This window comes from Epinephelus fuscoguttatus, linkage group LG5 (assembly GCF_011397635.1).
Source record: "Epinephelus fuscoguttatus linkage group LG5, E.fuscoguttatus.final_Chr_v1".
Taxonomy (NCBI): Eukaryota; Metazoa; Chordata; class Actinopteri; order Perciformes; family Serranidae; genus Epinephelus; species Epinephelus fuscoguttatus.
Genome location: NC_064756.1, coordinates 13,677,077 through 13,696,971, shown reverse-complemented (window position 1 = coordinate 13,696,971; position 19,895 = coordinate 13,677,077). Strand labels below are relative to the sequence as shown.

The following is a 19,895-nucleotide window of genomic DNA, read 5'->3' as shown; positions in this document are numbered from 1 at the left end:
GTGGCCTGCTATTAGCACAGTAATGAGACACCTGTTACTCTCAAACTCCTCCAGCATCCCGCAAGCCCCTCTGGGGAGATCAACAGTCTCACAACAGCAGAGGGATGATGACAGGAAGAAAAGAGGCGAGGGAAGGGTGGAATAGAGAAGAGAGGGGGAGAACGACGGTGAGAGGTAGAGAGGGAGGAAATGGAGAGAAAGCACAGGGACGATGACAGGAAGTGAAAGGCAGAGCAGAAATAGAGCCTGAGAGGAGGAGGGATGATTTGATTGAGACTGTGTGCCGAGGACAAATGTTGTTCATTAGAGGTAATTGCCTCTCTCAGTCAACCCCCTCTCGTTTGATTTTCATTTCATCCTGATTTGTCGGTTCATTTCCCATGTGAGCGAGTTCATGCGCAATCTTCTCACCTCGTCATCCTCAGCCGGAGAGGGGAGAGAACAGGAGGTGAGAGGATTTATACTTGGGAACATTTGTGGTTTGCAGTGTAGACGTGAACAATTTTTTTGCCTTCTGCTTGATACATATTTATAATCATCATCTCTGTTTGAAAACACACTTGACAGAGGAATTGCACGCAGCTCAAGTCATGTTAGGGATACACCAATCTATCTGTTTTATTAGTCATGTCAGGCAACAGGACAACAACAGCAGCGGAGCATCCTGACAACTTCCTCTGCATCTTTCATGGAGCACAGGCTGCTCTCTGGCACGCTGCAGATTCACTGTTCTCATCAGCAGTTTAGTCAAAGAGGAGCAGTACATCTCTGAGGTCCCTCCAGCTGACTGGGCTCCTCATCCAGGAGTAAATATTTATGGTAACACTGAGTCCTCGTAAAAATTCAGCACTTTGACATGCCGTCGCCAGTAATAGGCCTACTCAACGAGGTATGGTGACAAATATGCGCCAAAAGTTTTGTCGATTCTAAAAAGAAAATAGTGAATTAAAAAGTAAAATATGGCAGTGAAAGCTTTAGTGTAGTTTTTAACACTCAAAGAAAAAAATAGCAATGTTACAAACAAAAAGTGATGAATGAGGGAGTGTTTCTCTTTGAATTATTATTTATATATTTAATTTTGTATTCATTTAAACAAATTAAGTTATATTTTTAATTTTAGACCTTGTTTTTTTAAGTTTCAGATATTTATTTATTTATTTATTTATTTAAATAAATTAATTCATATTTTCAGTTTTAGACCTTGTTTTTTTAAGTTTCAGATATTTATTTATTTATTTATTTATTTATTTAAATAAATTAATTAATTCATATTTTCAGTTTTAGACCTTGTTTTTTTAAGTTTCAGATATTTATTTATGTATTTAAATGAATTCATATTTTCAGTTTCAGACCTTGTTTTTTTAAGTTTCAGATATTTATTTATTTATTTAAATTAATTAATTCATATTTTCAGTTTCAGACCTTGTTTTTTTTAAGTTTCAGATATTTATTTATTTATTTATTTAAATTAATTCATATTTTCAGTTTTAGACCTTGTTTCTTTAAGTTTCAGATATTTATTTATTTAAATAAATTAATTCATATTTTCAGTTTTATACCTTGTTTTTTTAATCTACTGATTTTTTTTTTTATCGTCCCAACGTCCCCATTTTTATTTGCAATTAATCTGTCAAATTATTTTCTTAATTATCCAATTCATTGTTTTTCCTTTAAAATGTCAGAAAAAAATAAATAAATTAGCCATATACTTTATAAACCTTCAACCTTCAACAACTTATTCTTAAATTTTGCTGGAGTGAGGACTGGTCCATTGCCAGAAATGCAGTATCTCAATCTCTTTCCTAACAGCTGAGGAAGTAAAGAAGCAGCTTTTCTTAGCTTGTAGAGAGTTTGGACTACATCTCTCATGGCTGACATTTAATAGTTACCTTAAAGAGACAGTACACACCTAAATGAAGAATACACATTTACCTGTAGTGCTATTTATTAATCTAGATTGTTTTAGTGTGAGTTGATAAATGTTGTAGCTGTGGAGATGTCTATGACCACATCTATATATCTGTCAAGATAATCCACAGAATTTGTTGGGCGGAGTTTCATGTAAGAACAACAGAGCTTCTCCTGCCAACTGTATCACTGCGCAGAAGGAAGCGTGCATCTACTACTAGCTCACCTAGCCCCACTGAGCTAGCTAACATTACAGCTCAGCCAAGGAGGACGCCATTAATGTTACATATACAGTATACCATATACAGTACCATTAGGTGTACATCTCATGCTGTCCAGGTATGAGCCCCTTGTCCATGAGTAGATGCACTCGTCCTTCTGCACTGTGATACGATTGAGGGGTGTTGTTCAGTAGAAAGAAAATAGTTCAAACATAAAATTGCTCACAACAAAGTCTGTGGATTATCTTGAGTAACAGGGTCATGATTTTTGTTGAGACATTGCTGTTGAGTTTTTTAAATGTATTTTTTGACACTTTGAGCACCACAAGCTGAGTGCCATCCAGGCTGGTTATACTGGGGAGAAGGCAGCCATCTCTATGGACAATATCTCCAACACTCTGCAACTCACTCCGAAACGATCTAGATTGATAAATAGCACTACAGGTAAGAGGAAGGATATGTATTTTTGATTTGGGGGTGAACTGTCCCCTTAATAAAGAATTTATAAACAAGAAATAAAAAGTGCTTTATGGCAGCACTAGTCCAACTTGGTGTTATTTCTCTAACGTAAAGAGCCCTGTCCTCTCAGCAAAGACTTGTTAACTTGTTCATTTCCCCCCCCACAGGCAGGATACAGGTAAAAACAGGTCACAGCCCAACTCCTAACCCTAGGGAAAGCTCTACTTGCTACTCCAACATCCAACTAAGGCAGCTAACATCCTGAAATGACCTCAGGGCTTGAGTTAGCACTGCCTAATACTTTGCCCTTTGAGCTTCTATCTAGGCTAGTAGCTCCGCCACACATGAAGCCTCCACTGGAGTCTGACTGGTGTCAACTTTCAAATGTATCTTCAAAAACATACAGAATCAGACGACACAATCACAGTTACCTGAAATCCTCTGACCTCTTTATTCCACACACACGATTCAGGTGGCAAACATGGTGCAATACAATCATGACCTCCTGCTTATTGTATCAAATGTAACTGGTGGAAAACATGTACAAATTGTTGATTATGAAATGTACAGTAGACTAAAGATTTTGCAGTAACTTGAATTAAGGTTTGTGAAATGAATTCACACCAGCAGTCGACGTGAAACAGCCCTCCCTTTAAGGCTACGCTGAAGCAAGACACAAGAGGCTGAACACTAACTGGCATTGTGTCTCCTCCCGTCCTATTGAAATGATCTTCCACATGTAAAAATGACTAAGACCTAGAGGAGGTTTCCAAGAATGGAAAGGCACATGTCAGTGTGACACTTTCAGCCCAGAGCGGCTTCACCAGAAATGTCTCTTTGACTGGCATTTTGCAGAAATATCCAGTGGAAATTCTCCTGCGGATCAGCTTCAAATAGTTGGTGAAAGCCATTACGACTGGTTCAGAAAAAGAAATGTTGCACCTTTTTTTTTTCCTTAACGATTGTCAGAGTTGTTACGTTCAGCAATAAATAACAGAAAATGACTTGATCTATTGGAATGCAAGGTGTAAATTAAAACTTGAGCTCTACAAAGAATAAAAACTGTTTGCATAAAACAGACATACAAAAGCCTGAACATGAGGACATCTGAATAACATAATTTATCTTTGCTTTTCTTTACAAATACTCAAAGACAGCACATGATAGAAATACATTCTCTGCCTGTCTGCTGTTCAAAAACAGAACCAGGCAGGCAATTAGGCAGATGAGTGAGTAGACAGAGAAGCAGATGAATGAAAAAAATATACAGTATACATCCCATTTACGCCTGACAAATTCTGTCCGTTTCCACAGTGTAAGCTGCTCAGTTCCATCCCCACAGTGTTTGGAATAGCATCCCATCTTCCAGGCGTAGTATCCCAATTTTCCTAATTGGAACTCTGAATGGATGGCTGGTTTTATTCCTTTGGGAAACAAAGGGAAGAAAGATCCGAAAAGGCTCTACAGGCGGCCAAAAAAAGGCACTGCAACTGGTCAAAGTCTGCGTCCGTCTCACATCTCTGCCCTCCGATTGGTTCCCTTGTCGTGACCAGCTGTGTCCTCCTCTACTTCCTCCTCTTCCTCCTCGTAGTTCTCTTCCTCGTTGTTCTCGGCCTCTTTTCTGTGATCCCCCTCCTTTCTTGGTCCCTCCTGGTTTTTTACGTCGTCCTGGAGCAAATCACAAGCACACAATGAGACTATTTAACATCCAATTTGGGATTTTTTTCCACCAAAGAGGATGATTTCAGACATCAAGACAAAATTTAACTTATATGGAAATTACATTATTTGGCTTCACACTGTTTTAACATGCCTATTTCCATTATAAACTCAATTCAGATTTCATGCCATTTCACAATTTAGGAGTGGAGACAACCAAATATGGAGGCATTTTTGCTCTGTGGCCAATAAACAAGTTGCTGACAGTGACAGTAAAGCCTAATTCACATTACACGATTTTCACAGTGATTTTGACGTCGCAGAGGATCTTGAGAGCCACCTTGGGTTGGAGGTGAGTCGGCAGATAGTCTGCCACGACGAGTCCTCATGTGTGAACAAGCCTACGAGCAAGTCGCCTCCTCGTCTGTGACTGGGACTGGATATCTGGCACGCCAGAGAACTGGAGAAGTGTGACACGACTGACAAAGAGCATCAGCCAACGAGAGGCGGGATACGTCCCACGTCAGCACGCAGGAGGACAGAAGCAACGTGAGGAGGACAAGCTGCTTATTAGCCGCGACTTTGGGCTTGTTTCTAAGGTGGAGTTGCTTATTTAGGCTTGCTCTCTAAACGTCACCTTCCTCTATGTATTTATCAGTCTAATAAGTTACTTAAACGCATGGTAGTCGCTTCTTTTGGGCTTGTTTCTCTGCCAAGATCTGGCAATACTGACAAGCCTGCCGGCAAGCAACAACAATGGCGGCATCCACAGGATCACAGGGAGCGCGTTGTGTTTGGACCCAGGCCCTGGAGGCAGATCTGATTCAACACTGGGAAGAATATCCATGCCTTTACGATGTGTCGTCTCCAAGTTTGGTGACATCACCGCGTTATCTGGGGCTCTGTCGGTGAGGGCTCGGTGGAGAAATCTTGTGGTGTGCACACACAGGTCGTAACGCAGTTGGCAACAGGAACACACGTTGCCAGGTATGAACACTGAAAAGATTACGACAGTCTCCGCAACGTAAAATCAGGGTGAAAATCGTGTAAGGTGACAACAACCACGCCCACACTTAGTATTGTTAGTGGTGGAAACGCTAAACGGATCTAGGGTCTAGGTGCCATGTCTGAAGGGTTACCGAAAGTGTTTGGTGGAAACGGTGCTCATGCTTTGTGCCTTTGTGATGGAGGGAAAGGTGTTAACACAGTAGCACGTTTCTCCTGCTTATCTGTCTAAAGGATTGTAACAGAGAAATTTGACTCTATTGAAAATAAATGGAGGCAGATACACTTGTGCAAAGGTTCAACTGCAACACCTCATGCCAGACCAACTGTGCAGCTGCAGATGAATGAAGCTGAATGAAGTCAAAGCTCCACTGAGCTCAAATTACAGAGAAACATAAGCACGTTCACTCATTGGGTGACCGGCAGAGTATGAAACACAAGTCAGTTAAAGGAGTGAGGAGACTAAGGACCTTACAGGTACACAGCACAGTGTTCCTGGCAAAAAACTACTGATTATAAATTAATTAATGTCACTGTCTAAGGAGGTCAGGAGTCAGTTACACAACAGGGCGTAGTAGGGAGGCAAATGTCTTGCTTGAGGACACCTCAGCAAGGTGGGCTGCAGGTTATCAGAAAGTTTGTACATTACCCAACTCTGGAGATAACTTCTTAAAATGACCTCTTACAAATATCAAGACCAACCCAGCATACATCACCCATTTTATAACACTATGGTAAAGATGTAAATACACTGCATTAGCTTTTCATTTTTAGGTTAAAAATGTGTGTGAGCCTCATCATTCAAACAGATTTCCTCCCAGGACAAACTGAATAAACCAGTCCAGGTGGTGACCCGACACTCCATCAGACTCAACACCTGATCCCCCTCATTTAACAGGACACACACGGACGAGGTTCAAGTTACAGGGACAAAACACAGGCAGGCACACACATCTCCAACCCTGCGTAGCAACACAACTAATATGTCACTGTTGTACATATTTGCAGATGTGATACCAAAATATTTTATTGTGTACAACAGGTGCTTTCAGCTGTTTCTGGGTGTGATATTGCACAGGTAAGGAACTAATAAAACATCCCAAAGAATAAAAATGGACTACCCAGTAATGACGAAATGGATAATAGGGCTGGGTTGGTATGAGAAAAAAAAAAATGGTCCGGTTTTTGTAAAAAAAACCAAAACGCATCAAGTTGCTAATACTGGATTTTCGCCACTTGGGGGTGCAATTGACTCATTTAAAATAAAAAATGACCTTAGGACAACAGAGTGACAGTAACAAGTTGTTTCTTTTATTCCTTACAAATAAATTTTGCAGCTTACTCAATCAGTGCAAACAAGGGTTGCCTCCTTTGTCTGGCTCAAAGCCAAAGTGTTGCCATAGTGGCGCATTCTTTGATTTCGTCGAGACTGAATTGTCCGCCATTATCGACTCCACGTCACTATTAAACAAACTCCAGGCTACAGTAGAGGCGCCCACAGACTCGGGCGTATTATAAGCGTGTAAAAATGTCCCTGAAAATCCCTGCGATGTGAAAAATACATGCCGAACAGTCTTTTGTGTGACACTGGCGCGCGGAGTGGAGTCCGTGCGGTCATGCTTTGCGTGCACAGGGCTTGCGGATGTCCACTTTTATTAGACGGACCTCCGTGGCATCCGCTCCGCATACGTTCCGCCTGAGTATGCGGTCCAATTGGTCTAAAAAAAAAAAAAAAAAAAACAAAAAAAAAAAAACCCGGTCCAAGACGGAGTACCGAACCGAATTGGTATTACCGAGAACCGACCCAACCCTAATGGATAATAATTATTATTGGTAGCTGCCTAAGCGGCAACCATCATGGCTGAATTTTCAAACTGTGAAAGTACGTTAAGATGCAGCCTTTAAACACCTATTCCTAACAAACAGCGAGTGACAGCAACAATCAAGGAGCCTACTGAGCCCTCAGTGAGCCTAAGGAAAAGCTTGCTGTTGCTCAAAAAATAGGCTTGAGGTGCTCAAAGCTTTGCCAAAAAAAGAGCCAGAGCAGTTTTTCAAACAAGCGACACATAGCCTGTTTGCTGTCGCATGGAGGTGTTACATCTCTCACTTGGATGTGATGCCAATGAGTGTTTATTCACAACAGGTATCAAACTTAACAAAGCTTATATATGACGAGGAACAATGCAAGACACCTAATCACAATCCACCCCATTCCCATGAACCCCAAATAACAGCTTAAATATCGTCAATAGGACAGTCCATCTCCTGAATAGCACAGAAATGACAGATGAAGTCAGGTTTAATATTAAAAGACAGAAGGAGAGATGCCTATGTAAAAGGCAGGTTCAGAATAAAGAGGTTCTTTATCAGAGTATATACTGACAGTTTCAGTACTGTTTTAATGAAGATGTCCTAACCTGCGCTGTGAGTCTGCTAACAGGCTAAAGTGAGCAACAGCTAGTCGTTGCTAAGGCTCGTTCTGGGCTTGATAGGCTTACTGTCTGCTGTCATTGCTCGTAGCAGTTGTGCACCATACATTTCCCATGATACACATGCAGCACCTTACAGGTTAATGTTCAGCAAGCTTTGAAAAAAACTATTACCAGTTTGGGTTGAGGGAACAATGCGCTACTTAACGGTATATTACAATTTCTGATGCCTTGAGGAGAATCCAAGAAATTGTCTGACTTTGGTTCCCCTCAGAAAAACCCACCTGATCTATGGTCTCCTCATTATATGGATCCTCTCCTTCCTCCTCCACCTCCTCCTCTCTCTTCTGCCCACCAGCTATGTCCTCCTGAGCCTTTGAGACATTACCGAGACAAAAAACAAATCACTGACTGATCAATATTTACACCTAAATTCTACTAAACTGTTCCATATGACATGCGTTTCAAGAGTGAATCGGTCGTTCCTACATGCACGTTTTGCTCCATCATATCTTTTGTGTTACTGTACTTTACTCAATATGTACAGAATTCGTCTGAGCATAAGAGTTACACACCTCGTCCTCTGCCTCCTCCTGGTACTGATCATCCAGCGTGTCTTCCTGTTGATCTGGGTTTCCAGCCATCTGAACACACACAAGTTAAAAAACACCGTAAAAATCATTTCTTTCACCCAGAAGTCTCCAGTTCTCACACTCTCACAGTTTCATCATGCCACCCTGAGCAGTGTTTGTGTGTGAGGCTGTAAATGCATCACTCTCCCATCCCAACTTCTGATCTCCTTCCTCCTGCTGTAACCTGTTGACGCTGAATATAGTGTCTGTATATGTGACCTATGCCCTGTTTCTCCTCCGGCCTCCTACTCACCACCAACCCCTCCTCCACAGCAGGTCGTTCAGGGCCCGGGTGAGTGTCTTTGTGCTGGGCCGGCGCTGCTGGCCCCTCTTCCTCCTCCCCCACCCCCTCCTCCTCTTCTGCGACCCTGTGCTGCGGCCGCTCGTCCTCGGCCTCCTCAAACTCGTCCTCTCCCTGGTTGTTGGGGTCATCCTCCGGGTCCAGATCACCGACTGCAGCACCCTGCAACATTTAGAGAGAGTGAGGAGGAGATGGAATAATAATGGCGATAGTGGGCTCATATTTGCATAAGATACATGGTGCATTAATATTAGAACAAGAGCAAAGGATATGATAAAATACACACAATAAAACTGCAGTGTGGAGGATTTATAAGTGAATATGTTTGGCAGATAAAACTCTGATGTTGTATTAATTGCCTTGTTGGAATTCAGGAGCTTTAACACATCACTGGGTTGACTGACAAGTGGAAGATGGATGGAGGGGAGATGAACATGGCAGCGGAGGACAGTGGGTAGGAAGGATGAAAGTATCGATTTGCGGATGGATGGCTGAATGGACGTATGACACATGATACGCCGGTGTGAATGTTAAGTGACTGAGTGAGCTGAGGGGATAGACAGATGATGTGTTGACAGAAGGGAGCAAGCCAGATGGATAGACAGTCACCTGCTGATGTGACGGCACTCTGTGATCCACTTCTTGGTTCTCCTCCTCCTCGTGTAACATGTCACCGTCTGTTAACACACAAACAGATCCACTGAATATGAACCAGGTTTGGGCGATAGACAGAATTTGATTTTCAATTATGAAAACAAGATAAAGATTAAATGATAATTGTTCTGTTTTTCGTTTCACAGCAGCGCTCTCTTTTTTGTCTTCTGTTATAAATCCAGTGCAGCCCTCTCCTTTACAGCAGTGTGGCCAAATTGGCAACCTTCTTGCTAGATTTAGCAACTTTTCAGACCCTCTGGTGACATTTCTAAAAATAACCCGCTGTTGAGCTCTCATTACATCACAAGGCGGAGCTCTCAGGATGGCTGCGAACATTATTCACAGGGGCATCACCCAAATGTGTTGATTAGGGTAATGAGAGCCCTGTTTCCACTGAGCAGTTCAGTTCAGTTCAGGACACTTTTTTTCTGTTTCCACTGTGAAAAGTTGTGGATGGCACCAATGGAACCGTTCCATACCGTCCCCATTTTTGGTCCCCCCTCTGTTGGGATACATAGCACACAGATCTGGTACTAAAAGGTGGAGCTGTGAACACTGCAGTCTGTTGATTGGTCAATAGAGGACGGTCACTCTGCTCAGGGCTGAGTTGTGGCTGGTTATGAGGCTCATGTAACCACTGTTCATACTGTGGAGAGTTTTCTTACTGTAACTATAAAATGAAAGGATGTTTTGCTGCCTCTTGCAGCAGCTGGAGTCGGAGAAAAAAGAACTTAATTCACTGGGCGACCCCAAAGCGTCGGGAAGCATTGTACCTGTGGGCTACAGCAACACTAAACCCCTGAGCTTGCCTGAGAAGAGCTAGATGCACAAACCCGCTATGTTTAAATATCCCATGGAGAGAAACTCTCACTGCAGCCTGTTTTATTTTGCTCTGAAAATGTCGGCGTGCAGCCTCGGTCTGTGGACGATAAAACAAGGAAGCAGACTGATAAAGGAGGAAATACAGTGATTGACAACAACCCCGCCCACATGAAAGAGTAATGTTTGCTTCCAAGGCTAAAAGACTGGAAGGCATCCCTTCCCCCCACAGCGTTCAGGCGGCCTCCCACGGCATGTTCGACCATGCTTAAGTAATAAATGATGCTATTGACTGTTTATTGCTACAGATATCTGACCACACTCAGATAGAATACCAATTAGCATGGGGTCAAAGTGCCTGAGCAGCGCTTCAGTGTGCATTTTAGCCTGCCGTGCATGCTGTGTAGAAACAAGCGCAAGCTGCAGTTCAGGAATTATCAACAGGAGATTATTATGATGGAGAATTATATTACTGACATTAGTGTTGTTTATTTTTGTTACAATTTTTGTTGTTAATGACAATATTTCTGTATTTAAGTGTCTTAATGTCACAGTAAGAATTGCAGCCAATGAGCCACCTGCAGTTGAATATATTCATAGTTCAAGAAAATCCACTTTTAACATTTTTTAAAAGTTAAATAAATGCATGATGTTTCCACAGTCAATGCGTAATCATGTAAAATAACTGTGATTTCAACACTGACCAATCATGATTCTGATTTCTGCCATAACCGAGCAGCCCGATATGAACCAACCGCTACTGTGAACTCATCTAACACCATCAGACAGTGACAAACATTCAGTGATACTATATTCCTCATATGATGTCATGATAAGCATTCTTAAGTATCTGACTGTTGAACTGGATCCAAGGACTTCCTACTAGCGATCTTCCTGTCTCACCTTCTTCGTCGTCAGTGTGGCGGTCCTCTTCCCCTTGAACGATATCATTGTCCATGTTCTCGTACTCGGCCCTCTTCCTAATGACAGCAATGACAATGACAGCGCGGTCAGAAGAGCACAGGCGTTACGAGCCACTTCACTGCAGAGCTATTAATATCAAGAAATATGCACGTGTACTAGAGTGTGTTTAAAAATGTCCTGCTTGCCATAAAGCAGTTTTTGGTAAGCAGCCCTGTTTTGAGCAATCAATACTGTATATTGTTTGAACTGTCCTAGTCTGCACTTTCATTTACACACCTGCATATTAAGACAAATAGAATTTTTCCCTTTGTCGTTGCACAAACTTAATCAAAGCGTCAAATGTTTCTTTATGGATTATGGATGTTTGTGTTACTGCCAGGCTCAGAGAATAATTAGTTTGCTGAGTGGCAAACATGGCAGTAAAATTGATGCTGGTCTCATTAAGTGTTCCTTTTGAAAAATATAATTAAGAAAATGGGCGACAGCCATCGTTGACTGAGCTGCAGACTTTCCATGTGGCTTTTGGGCTGATGTAGATGTAGATAAAGATAAAGAAGTGTGGAGTCTGCATGTTTCCTTCCATGTCAGCGTGGGTTTTCTCCGGGTACGCTGGTTTCCTCCCACAAAGGTATCCTAAAACCTGTATAAAACTAAAATTATCTGCTTTGCTTGATACCCTCTGAGTTAAAGTATTTAATGTTATTTTTGTGATTTGGGCAAAACCCTCCTGCACCCGAATTAAATTAATTCCAGCTCTGATTCAAAATCTGACCTTTGGTGCTCCTCTCTGAGCAGCTGCTCCCGTCTGTCGGCCTCCCTGTGGTGCTCCTGCTCTCGCTCCTGCTCCAGCTTCAGCCTCTGCTCCCTCTCCTTCAGCACCTTGTCTCTCTGGGCCTGCAGGGCCTCCTGTCGCATCTGGATCTGCCTGCGCTCCTCAGCCCTCTGAGCCTCCAGGCGCTGCTGCTCCTGCTGCTGCTCGTAGGCCGACTTCACACGCTCCACCTGGGCGTGCGCCTCGTGCTGCAGCTGGGTGTCCTGATGCAGCTCCGGATGGGGACCCTTTGGAGAAGACAAACAGATGGAAGAGGACAAATATGTAGAGCAGCGGGAAAGTATTAGAGCAAATTAAACACACAGACCTGGTGCTAATTTGAGACATAAATGTGGATGTATGGTTTAATTCATCTGTTGGGAGAGTTTAATAGATGAAAATGAAATAAAACAATGAGCACAGCACATAATGAGCAGGCTGTCATTAATCAAAGAAGTAAACAGCGAGGGAAGGTTGTAATTTATTCCAGCTCCTCTGGGAGTTAAGATAAATGATTCGCACTTAATTTAAGCAGAAGCTGTGTCCCTGACATGGCAAAGACATGTGACTAATTTATGATTACATAATTTGTTATGTTGCTCAGTTAAGCTATTTTGGAAAAAACTTAACGATACCATATACAAGTCACTGTAAACTAGGTGTGGGCCAGTGTAAGGTTGAAGCTCGCACATCGGATCAGACCCACAAAACCAGAAATCGGCCCACTCTAAACTAATGACACTCAACTGAGATACAGAAAATCAAAGCCCTTTGGATAAAACTAATTTGTCTACACCAGTTCTGACCGGTTGTTGCTGGTGTCTCTGTTGGTCCAAGGCGTTCTCATCTGGCTGCTCCTGCTCTTGCTCCTCCTCTTCCTCCTGCTGCTCATCCTGCGTTTGGTCCGGGTCCTCCTCCAGCTTCTGAGGCTGTCCCGCTTGAGCCATCTCCTCCTCTGCCAGCTCCCTCCTCCTCTCAGCCTCTCCCTCTCTGTCCTCCTCTTTGTCTGACAAGGTGTGCTGGGACACGGTGGGATGGGACTTGAGCTGGAACTGGGCGTGCATCTCCTCCTGTTGATGGTCCAACTGAGGACAAAGCAACAAGAAAAATAATAGGATGTGTGTGTTTTTATATTTACAGTGTACCTTTTCTCTTGATAGTAATGTGATTCGAAAAATCCCCCTTTACCCTGGACTCAGTGTCCTGGTGATCCTGGTGATGGTCCTCATGGGCAGGCTTGTCTTTGTGTGGCTGTTCCAGGATTGCGGTCTGTTGGGCTGCGTGAACATGGGACTCGGGCGCTATGGCAGCTGCTTGCGGATGCTGGGGGGCATGGTTTTGTTCAGGCTGTCTTATGTTTGGTGCCCTGTTCAGAGACTCCCTCAGCTGCTTGTATTCATCCACCTGCACCTGAAGGAACCAACACACACACAGGAGAGCTTAGAGAGAAATGCCTGGGAAAATTGTGAGATGACGGTGACAGAATAGGCTGGATATCGACTGAAATCTTTCCATACCAGTGCTGATATGATACTTAAGTTATGATGCCTCACGCTGAAACATTTAAACATGCTCTTCTACAAAACCTTTGTTTCCTATTTCAAAAAGAAGCCAACAAATAGTCAGTGATGTCTGAACACACTGGCCTACCCAGCCCTGATGCCCTATAAACATACTGTAAGCTATTAAATGTGAGAATGTTTCAAACAGGACTGAACCAAATGTCATTTTTCCCCCCTTACATTTTAAGTGTGACTGGTGTGAAAATGTTGTATTTGAAGACTAAACATGAACAAATATGGACAGAAGCAAAATATTTCATTAGATAAAAACTTGTTGTAAATTATTATGTCTATTTTGCCCCTCAATTAATTTGATTTTTGGGCCTTTGAACACCTTAATGTTATCGTAAATATTTGACTCGCAATCCTACACAGCCACCACTATAATCTAATTCTGCAAATAGCATTATACTAATAATGTTAGTGTAGCCGTATCTTTATCTGACACTGTGCAGAAATACCAGGATTAAACAGAGTGAACAAACATGGAAAATTGAATGTGGAGTTAGAATTCTACTGTCAATGTTATGAATGGAACTCTGAAGCTTCAAAGTATTCGGTACAGCCCTAGTGTCAAATGAAATGTCTTCTAATGTTCGGGAAGCATGGTCAACTACCACACAAGAAAGTTATATATAGCCATTGCTCAGATGAAGGGCTGCTCCCTACTAAGTCGACTAAACATTAGTTAACCAGAAAGGTCATTAGTCGGCAAGATTTCATTGGTCACTTAGTCGCAGGAAAAACAAAACTTGAAACTCTAATAGCAGCTGCACCTTGTCAAAACAATCAAAACCTATATGACTGGACCATGTGGGAATTTAATTTGAAAGGTGACGTTAATTTCCAGGGCTGGTACCTGCGGTTATTCCACAGGCTAGTTAATAACATGTCGGGCAGGAAATCCAAAGTGTGGGATCATTTTGAGAAGGTGAAGGACGAACCCAAGGTGATATGTAAACTCATCTTCATTGGTCGACTACAAACATGACGTATCATCTGAAACATGGAAGTAGCTACATGCCCATTAGCCACTTAGCACAATCATTACTGCTTTGCCCACAGCGTCATTAACAGGCGGCTCGCTCAGTGTGTGACGTGCACTTGTAGATAAAATATAGGCCTATATTAATGAAGGTTCATTAGTACGGTTTGTATTTCTCTGTAATGTAGCACAGTGTTAACAATGTTACTGATACTATTCTTTCTCACACCTTCAACTCAAACCATTGTGTTGCCCCGCCCAAAATATATCATTTAATAATTAAATTAATATTGTAAACATGTGGGCGAATAGTCGACTAATGGCCCTAAATGATGACTATTGGTTGACTAGGGGGGCAGCCCTACTCAGACGCTAACTCACCTGCATATGGAAAAACACATTCATTTTAACATTTGAACACTTCTGAAATCGTCCATCCAGTTTAGACCAGTGTACCATTAAAGGACACTATCTTTATACACACACACACACACACACACACACACACACACACACACACACAGTCAAACTCAGCCTGAGGGTTAAATTCTAAAAATTCTTGCCAAATTCCTCCCCTCTCTCTTTATCTCGCTCCACTCTCTCCATTATATCTTTCTGGCTGATTGGCTGGAACATGCTTTAGATGTACTGCTCTGACAGCCCTGACTAAACTAAACCCCCTGGAGGGAAGCAAAGAGCTGTGTGTGTTTGTGTGTGTGCATGTGTGTCCGTCCAACCAGAAGCCCTGAAAGCAGGACAGGCTTTAAAATAAATTAGCAAATACAGACAGACACACAGAGAGAGCAGAGTGACTGAGTATCTATTAATGCAGACGGAGAGGAGGAGAGCATTTCAAACAAATCAGCGACGCACTGTATATTCAATAAAGCATTCAGGCATCTCAAAGGTCGGTTTCAGGGAGAAACAGCAAACATCTGATCTAATTACCCAACGACCAAGCAACACCTCGGGCATCTTTATTTCTCCTCCACTGGGGATCATACAGTCGGCCGCAGTAAACATTGTTTCTGCTTTCTTGAGAAGGTTAAAGGAAAGGTTAAAGGAAGTCTGAGAGGAATGCAGAGCAGGACTTACTCTCCAGATCGAAAGGATGACCTTGTCTTTTATCAGCTTATTTGTATTATTGACAAGCTGTACAGCAGCAACACAGACTCTCCATCACCTGGCTGTTTTACTCCATTAACACTGCCTTACTCTCTGTAGGCTCACTGCTAACATGCTAAACACACAAACCCATTTCTCATGATGAATTAAAATGCATCTCTTCAGCCTTTCCATATGTCAAAGTCTCTCCTAGAGCCGCCTTCAATTACTCCAGGTAATAACATTTGCACACTTGATGGGAAGAAAATTATGTGACTGAAATACTTGTGATGCAGCAATTTAGCATCAATCAGCTGTTGTATTCAGTGACTGGAGTGAACAATGAGGCTGCATCTCTACGGTGAAGTCCTACCTGAGCTGCAGCCAGCGCACTCTTGTGGTCTTCCAGTGTCAGTGCGAGGTTGTCGTGGGCTGCCTTCAGGTCCTGATGCCGAATCTGGACACACAGGTGCGACCAAGACGCATGAGTAAACCATTTATCTTTATGTAAGGCTGAAATTTAACTACCAGAAATCTTTCATTTTACTGGCACACATTCATGACTGACAACTTTCCTTCTTTCATTTCAGAGAGGTAAATTATTTGTCTCGTCGTACTAAAAGGAAGTCAACAGATATGAGAAAGGAAAATGAACAGAGCAGGTTTAGTCTCACCTGTGCGTCCTGTAGCTGTGTGTGAATGTCATGGTGGGCTTTCCTCAGCTGTTTATTCTCCTCTCTCAGGTTATATACATTATCTGCCATCACACAAACAACAAACATTAACAGAGAGCATGCAGCTAAACACTGGACACATAAAATAAGAGCAATACTTTACTGCAAAACATCTGGAAAAACAAATAGGACCACTTATGTTTTTCATGTTTCTTTTTTATCCTCATGACTCATGTCACAAATTCTGGTCCCACAGCATTATAAAAATTTAATTTGACGTAATGAGGCTCGAGTCAGAGGATGGTTTTAAGCACATACTGAATGGTGCAGTACAACAAAACATTGTTCTAGTGTTGATATAAAAGCCTGCACATAAAACACTCACACTACTTCAGACATGCAGTATTTCATTACATCAGAAGGTGGAGACAAAGTAAGAGTGTTAAATGACAGCACCACAACAGAGAGCTGCACTGTATTTGTGTGTGACTGAGTAGTGTTAAAATACATTTGTGTGCGTGACCATATGTACCTTTGAGATGGGAGATTTCCACCTCTTTCATTTGCTGCAGTTTCTCGTAGTGCTCTTTGTGCTCGTCCAGCAGCCGGTTGTGGTCGTCACCCTGGACTTGGTGCTGCTCCTGCAGATCGTAAAACTGCTTCTTCAGGTCGTCGTGCTGGTTCTGACACAGAGGGGAAACTACTGTCATCATATGACAATATGTAAAGCCTATATGAAGGTTTCTACAGCTTGAGGCAGGTTAGATTAAATACTTGGAATGAAATTTAAGAGCAGTTTTACAATGACTAAAATTGTAGGAAGTAAAAAAACATGAGAATAGGTCTCTTCTCCCTCATTCAACTTGTATAATTGTTGGTATTTTGTGACCGTGCTCAGACACCACAGTGCATCTGCTTTGCCCAAGATCTTATTTTGCTACTTTCCCCTTTGTGTCAGGATACTCCATGCCAAATTTCATACTTGTATGACTATATATGCTATCATAGTGCCCTGATATTTGCATTTACATCATTATGCCAGAGATACGTCCCAAAAAAGGGGACCCCTGAGACCAGACAGCCCTGAGTTGGGGGTGCTTGTTATCAAGTTGTGACGGCCCAAAGTACAGGCTAACAAGAATGATAAAAAATGAAAAAGAGGTGAGGGCTGGACCTGGCTTCTGGTCTAAGAACTGACAAATATCTGGTGTGTGCTGGCAGGTTATCTTAGCAAATTTGTGTTTCTGTTGTGCTGAGTTTGAAAAACTTTATGCATTGCTTTGTACCAGTTTCAGTCACTCTGCAAAATCTTGCTTTAATGGCAATTTTTTGGGTTAATTTTGTACTTCCCCATGTCGTCTGGGGTACAGGGACAGCTAGCAGTGGATCCAAAGCTCTGAGCAACCCAGGTGCAAACAAAATATGAGTGTTAATTCTGTTTTCCTGATCTGCATGATAATTATGCAAAAGGCATTTCCTGATTTTTTTTAAACAGATGTTAGATAACAAGTTATTTTGACATTTTACACTGCAACACCCCCTGCCCCACATACACACACATAAAAGGCAGGAAGGATGTAGTGTGGTAAGGTCAGACGGTGTGTGCAACAAACACAACAGGAAGAAAGACAGTTAAACATGAGGGTATGTGTGTGTGTGTGTGTGTGTGTGTGTGTGTGTGTGTGTGTGAATGAAGAGGATAAAGAGACCTACAGTGTGACAATGTGTTTGTGTGTGAGGGGATTATCATGATTTATACCTTCAGCATCTGATGTTGCACTTGGAGAGTGTTGAGCCTGCTGCTGGCCTCTTGCTGTTTGAACATAAAAACAAAGGTTATGAAGAACTTTCATGCTTCTGTAGTTATTGAGAGAAATCAAACTAGTGTCTGTAGGCTCACTAATATCTGTCACAACACACACACAAACACATTCTGTCATTAATCTGTCACAACGGATCACAGTGAAGAGATGAATAATGGCTGATGGCGGTAGTTGTAGCAGCAGGATTTAACAAAGCAATACAAGTGGACTGAAAACAATGGTCAGGTGATACGAGACAGACTATACTGTAAGTTCTAAGACAGTTTTAAATGATGATATTTAGTCACAGCAGCCGTGGCTACTGTGTGGAAACATACCTTCTCCTTGTTGAGTAACTGTTGTGCGTCAAGTTTATAAACCAAATAATCTAGAAAAACAGAAACACCACAGGTCAATCTTTTTTTTTACAGTAAAGTAAGTGTGTGTGAACTTGGTCACTAACTTGCTTTTGAGCATGAGCTCCAATCTGATGCCAAGTAAACACCATAAATCCCAAACTTCAGTCCACCGACAAAAATGAATCATATCTCCCTGAATCATAAGCCCTCTTACACATCTTTATCTTGTTTGAAAATAAAACACATGCTATTATAGGTCTGCACCGCTCAGCTGCTGCAGATGGTGATGTGGAAATGTTTAACAGAATACGTCACCCACAAAATGATCGTTTGTGTATCAATTACTCACCACGAGTTACGTTAAATTAGTGAAGAGAATGTTGTTTTTCCCGCATGCCTTTGCAGTGAGCAAAGAACCCAAAGCAGGAGAAAAGTCTTGATGACTTCAAGTAACAGCAGAACTAATTCAAAGCATCCGTTAACAAACTCACACACAACTTGTACAGTGTAGCTTAAGTGTTATGTTATGATAGCTTTATTGGTAGATTACTAAATGTCTTTTAGATGTGAGTGTGGTTTAGGTAAGTGATAGGAGGCAGGGTCAGCAGTGAAGTCACATTGTGGGTTGGTGGGAATGACTCATTAGCCGCTATTAGCCGCACCTAGAGGGAGAGCTTTTGAGAGGCCTTTGAGCTGAACTGGCAAGCCACGAGGGAGACGGCAGAGGCAAGACACTCTGAAGACAAAAGAGACTGAGAAAGCGTTTGACATTGACAACCCACCACGAATTATCTAATACAAATGCACTCTGAATAACCACAAAGAAGAGCTAGCTGGCCGGCCGACTGGTCCGATGGAATGGTATCTGAGGGGTGTCCAGCGGAGTCGTCCGGTCTGAGCAAGCTGGTCCAAGGAGTGAGTGCAGTGGCCTAGTGGTGAATCAACCACATCCCCCCTCCAGATAGGAGACGTCACACTCACCCAAGGAGGTCCAGGCACATTTGTCACGTCTAATACAACACGTAGGGAGAGGCACTGAGTAAAAGCTAGCCTTAGTCGATGCGGTTTCATGAGCCAGGTTTAGCATCGCAGCATAACGCATCACTTACCCAGTATGCTCAGGACTTCCCAAACACATGCATTTTCTTTAAAAACTTAACATTTAAAAAACTGCATGAACAGTCTCACGCACAGACGCCTTTGAACTCTGCTCAATGGAATACACACGCAGAGTTCAGTGCTTTAAACAATGAGGTTTTAGCAAATTAATGCATGTGTTTGAGAAGTACTGAGGATATGACTGGATATATGAGACTTGGATTATACTGCAGTTGTGTGTGAGTTTGTTAACAGATGTTGTAATATAGTATTTTGTTCATTGTTGATGTATGTAAAAAACTAGGGCTGTCAAAGTTAGCGTATTAATAAGGAGTTAACACAAATTCCTTTACTTCCTCACTAATTTTTTTTTTTTGACATATGCACATATACATTCTGTAATTATGACCCTCAGCCCACCCTGTAGTTTTTTGAATGGCGCGTTCAGCGTCAAAGCTCTGCCAGATGTTTCTCTCCACAAGACCAAAG

The 19,895-nt window shown here is 42.2% G+C and overlaps 1 protein-coding gene across 2 annotated transcripts in view; it reads right to left on the bottom strand.

Moving 5' to 3' along the window:
* Nucleotides 1–3,025: 3,025 nt before the first annotated feature.
* The window catches only part of golim4a (golgi integral membrane protein 4a), a 30,689-nt gene continuing 13,819 nt past the window's right edge, over nucleotides 3,026–19,895 (bottom strand). For both annotated transcript variants that reach the window (XM_049576199.1, XM_049576200.1), the window contains 14 exons: nucleotides 18,288–18,337; nucleotides 17,907–17,960; nucleotides 16,680–16,830; nucleotides 16,148–16,230; nucleotides 15,847–15,930; nucleotides 13,011–13,232; nucleotides 12,629–12,907; nucleotides 11,784–12,070; nucleotides 10,991–11,067; nucleotides 9,224–9,291; nucleotides 8,567–8,776; nucleotides 8,257–8,325; nucleotides 7,966–8,055; nucleotides 3,026–4,256 (listed from right to left, as the gene is read on the bottom strand). In XM_049576199.1, coding sequence (XP_049432156.1) covers nucleotides 4,101–4,256; nucleotides 7,966–8,055; nucleotides 8,257–8,325; nucleotides 8,567–8,776; nucleotides 9,224–9,291; nucleotides 10,991–11,067; nucleotides 11,784–12,070; nucleotides 12,629–12,907; nucleotides 13,011–13,232; nucleotides 15,847–15,930; nucleotides 16,148–16,230; nucleotides 16,680–16,830; nucleotides 17,907–17,960; nucleotides 18,288–18,337 — 1,880 coding nt within the window. In that variant the 3' untranslated portion in view covers nucleotides 3,026–4,100. The remainder of the gene's footprint in view (nucleotides 4,257–7,965; nucleotides 8,056–8,256; nucleotides 8,326–8,566; nucleotides 8,777–9,223; nucleotides 9,292–10,990; nucleotides 11,068–11,783; nucleotides 12,071–12,628; nucleotides 12,908–13,010; nucleotides 13,233–15,846; nucleotides 15,931–16,147; nucleotides 16,231–16,679; nucleotides 16,831–17,906; nucleotides 17,961–18,287; nucleotides 18,338–19,895) is intronic.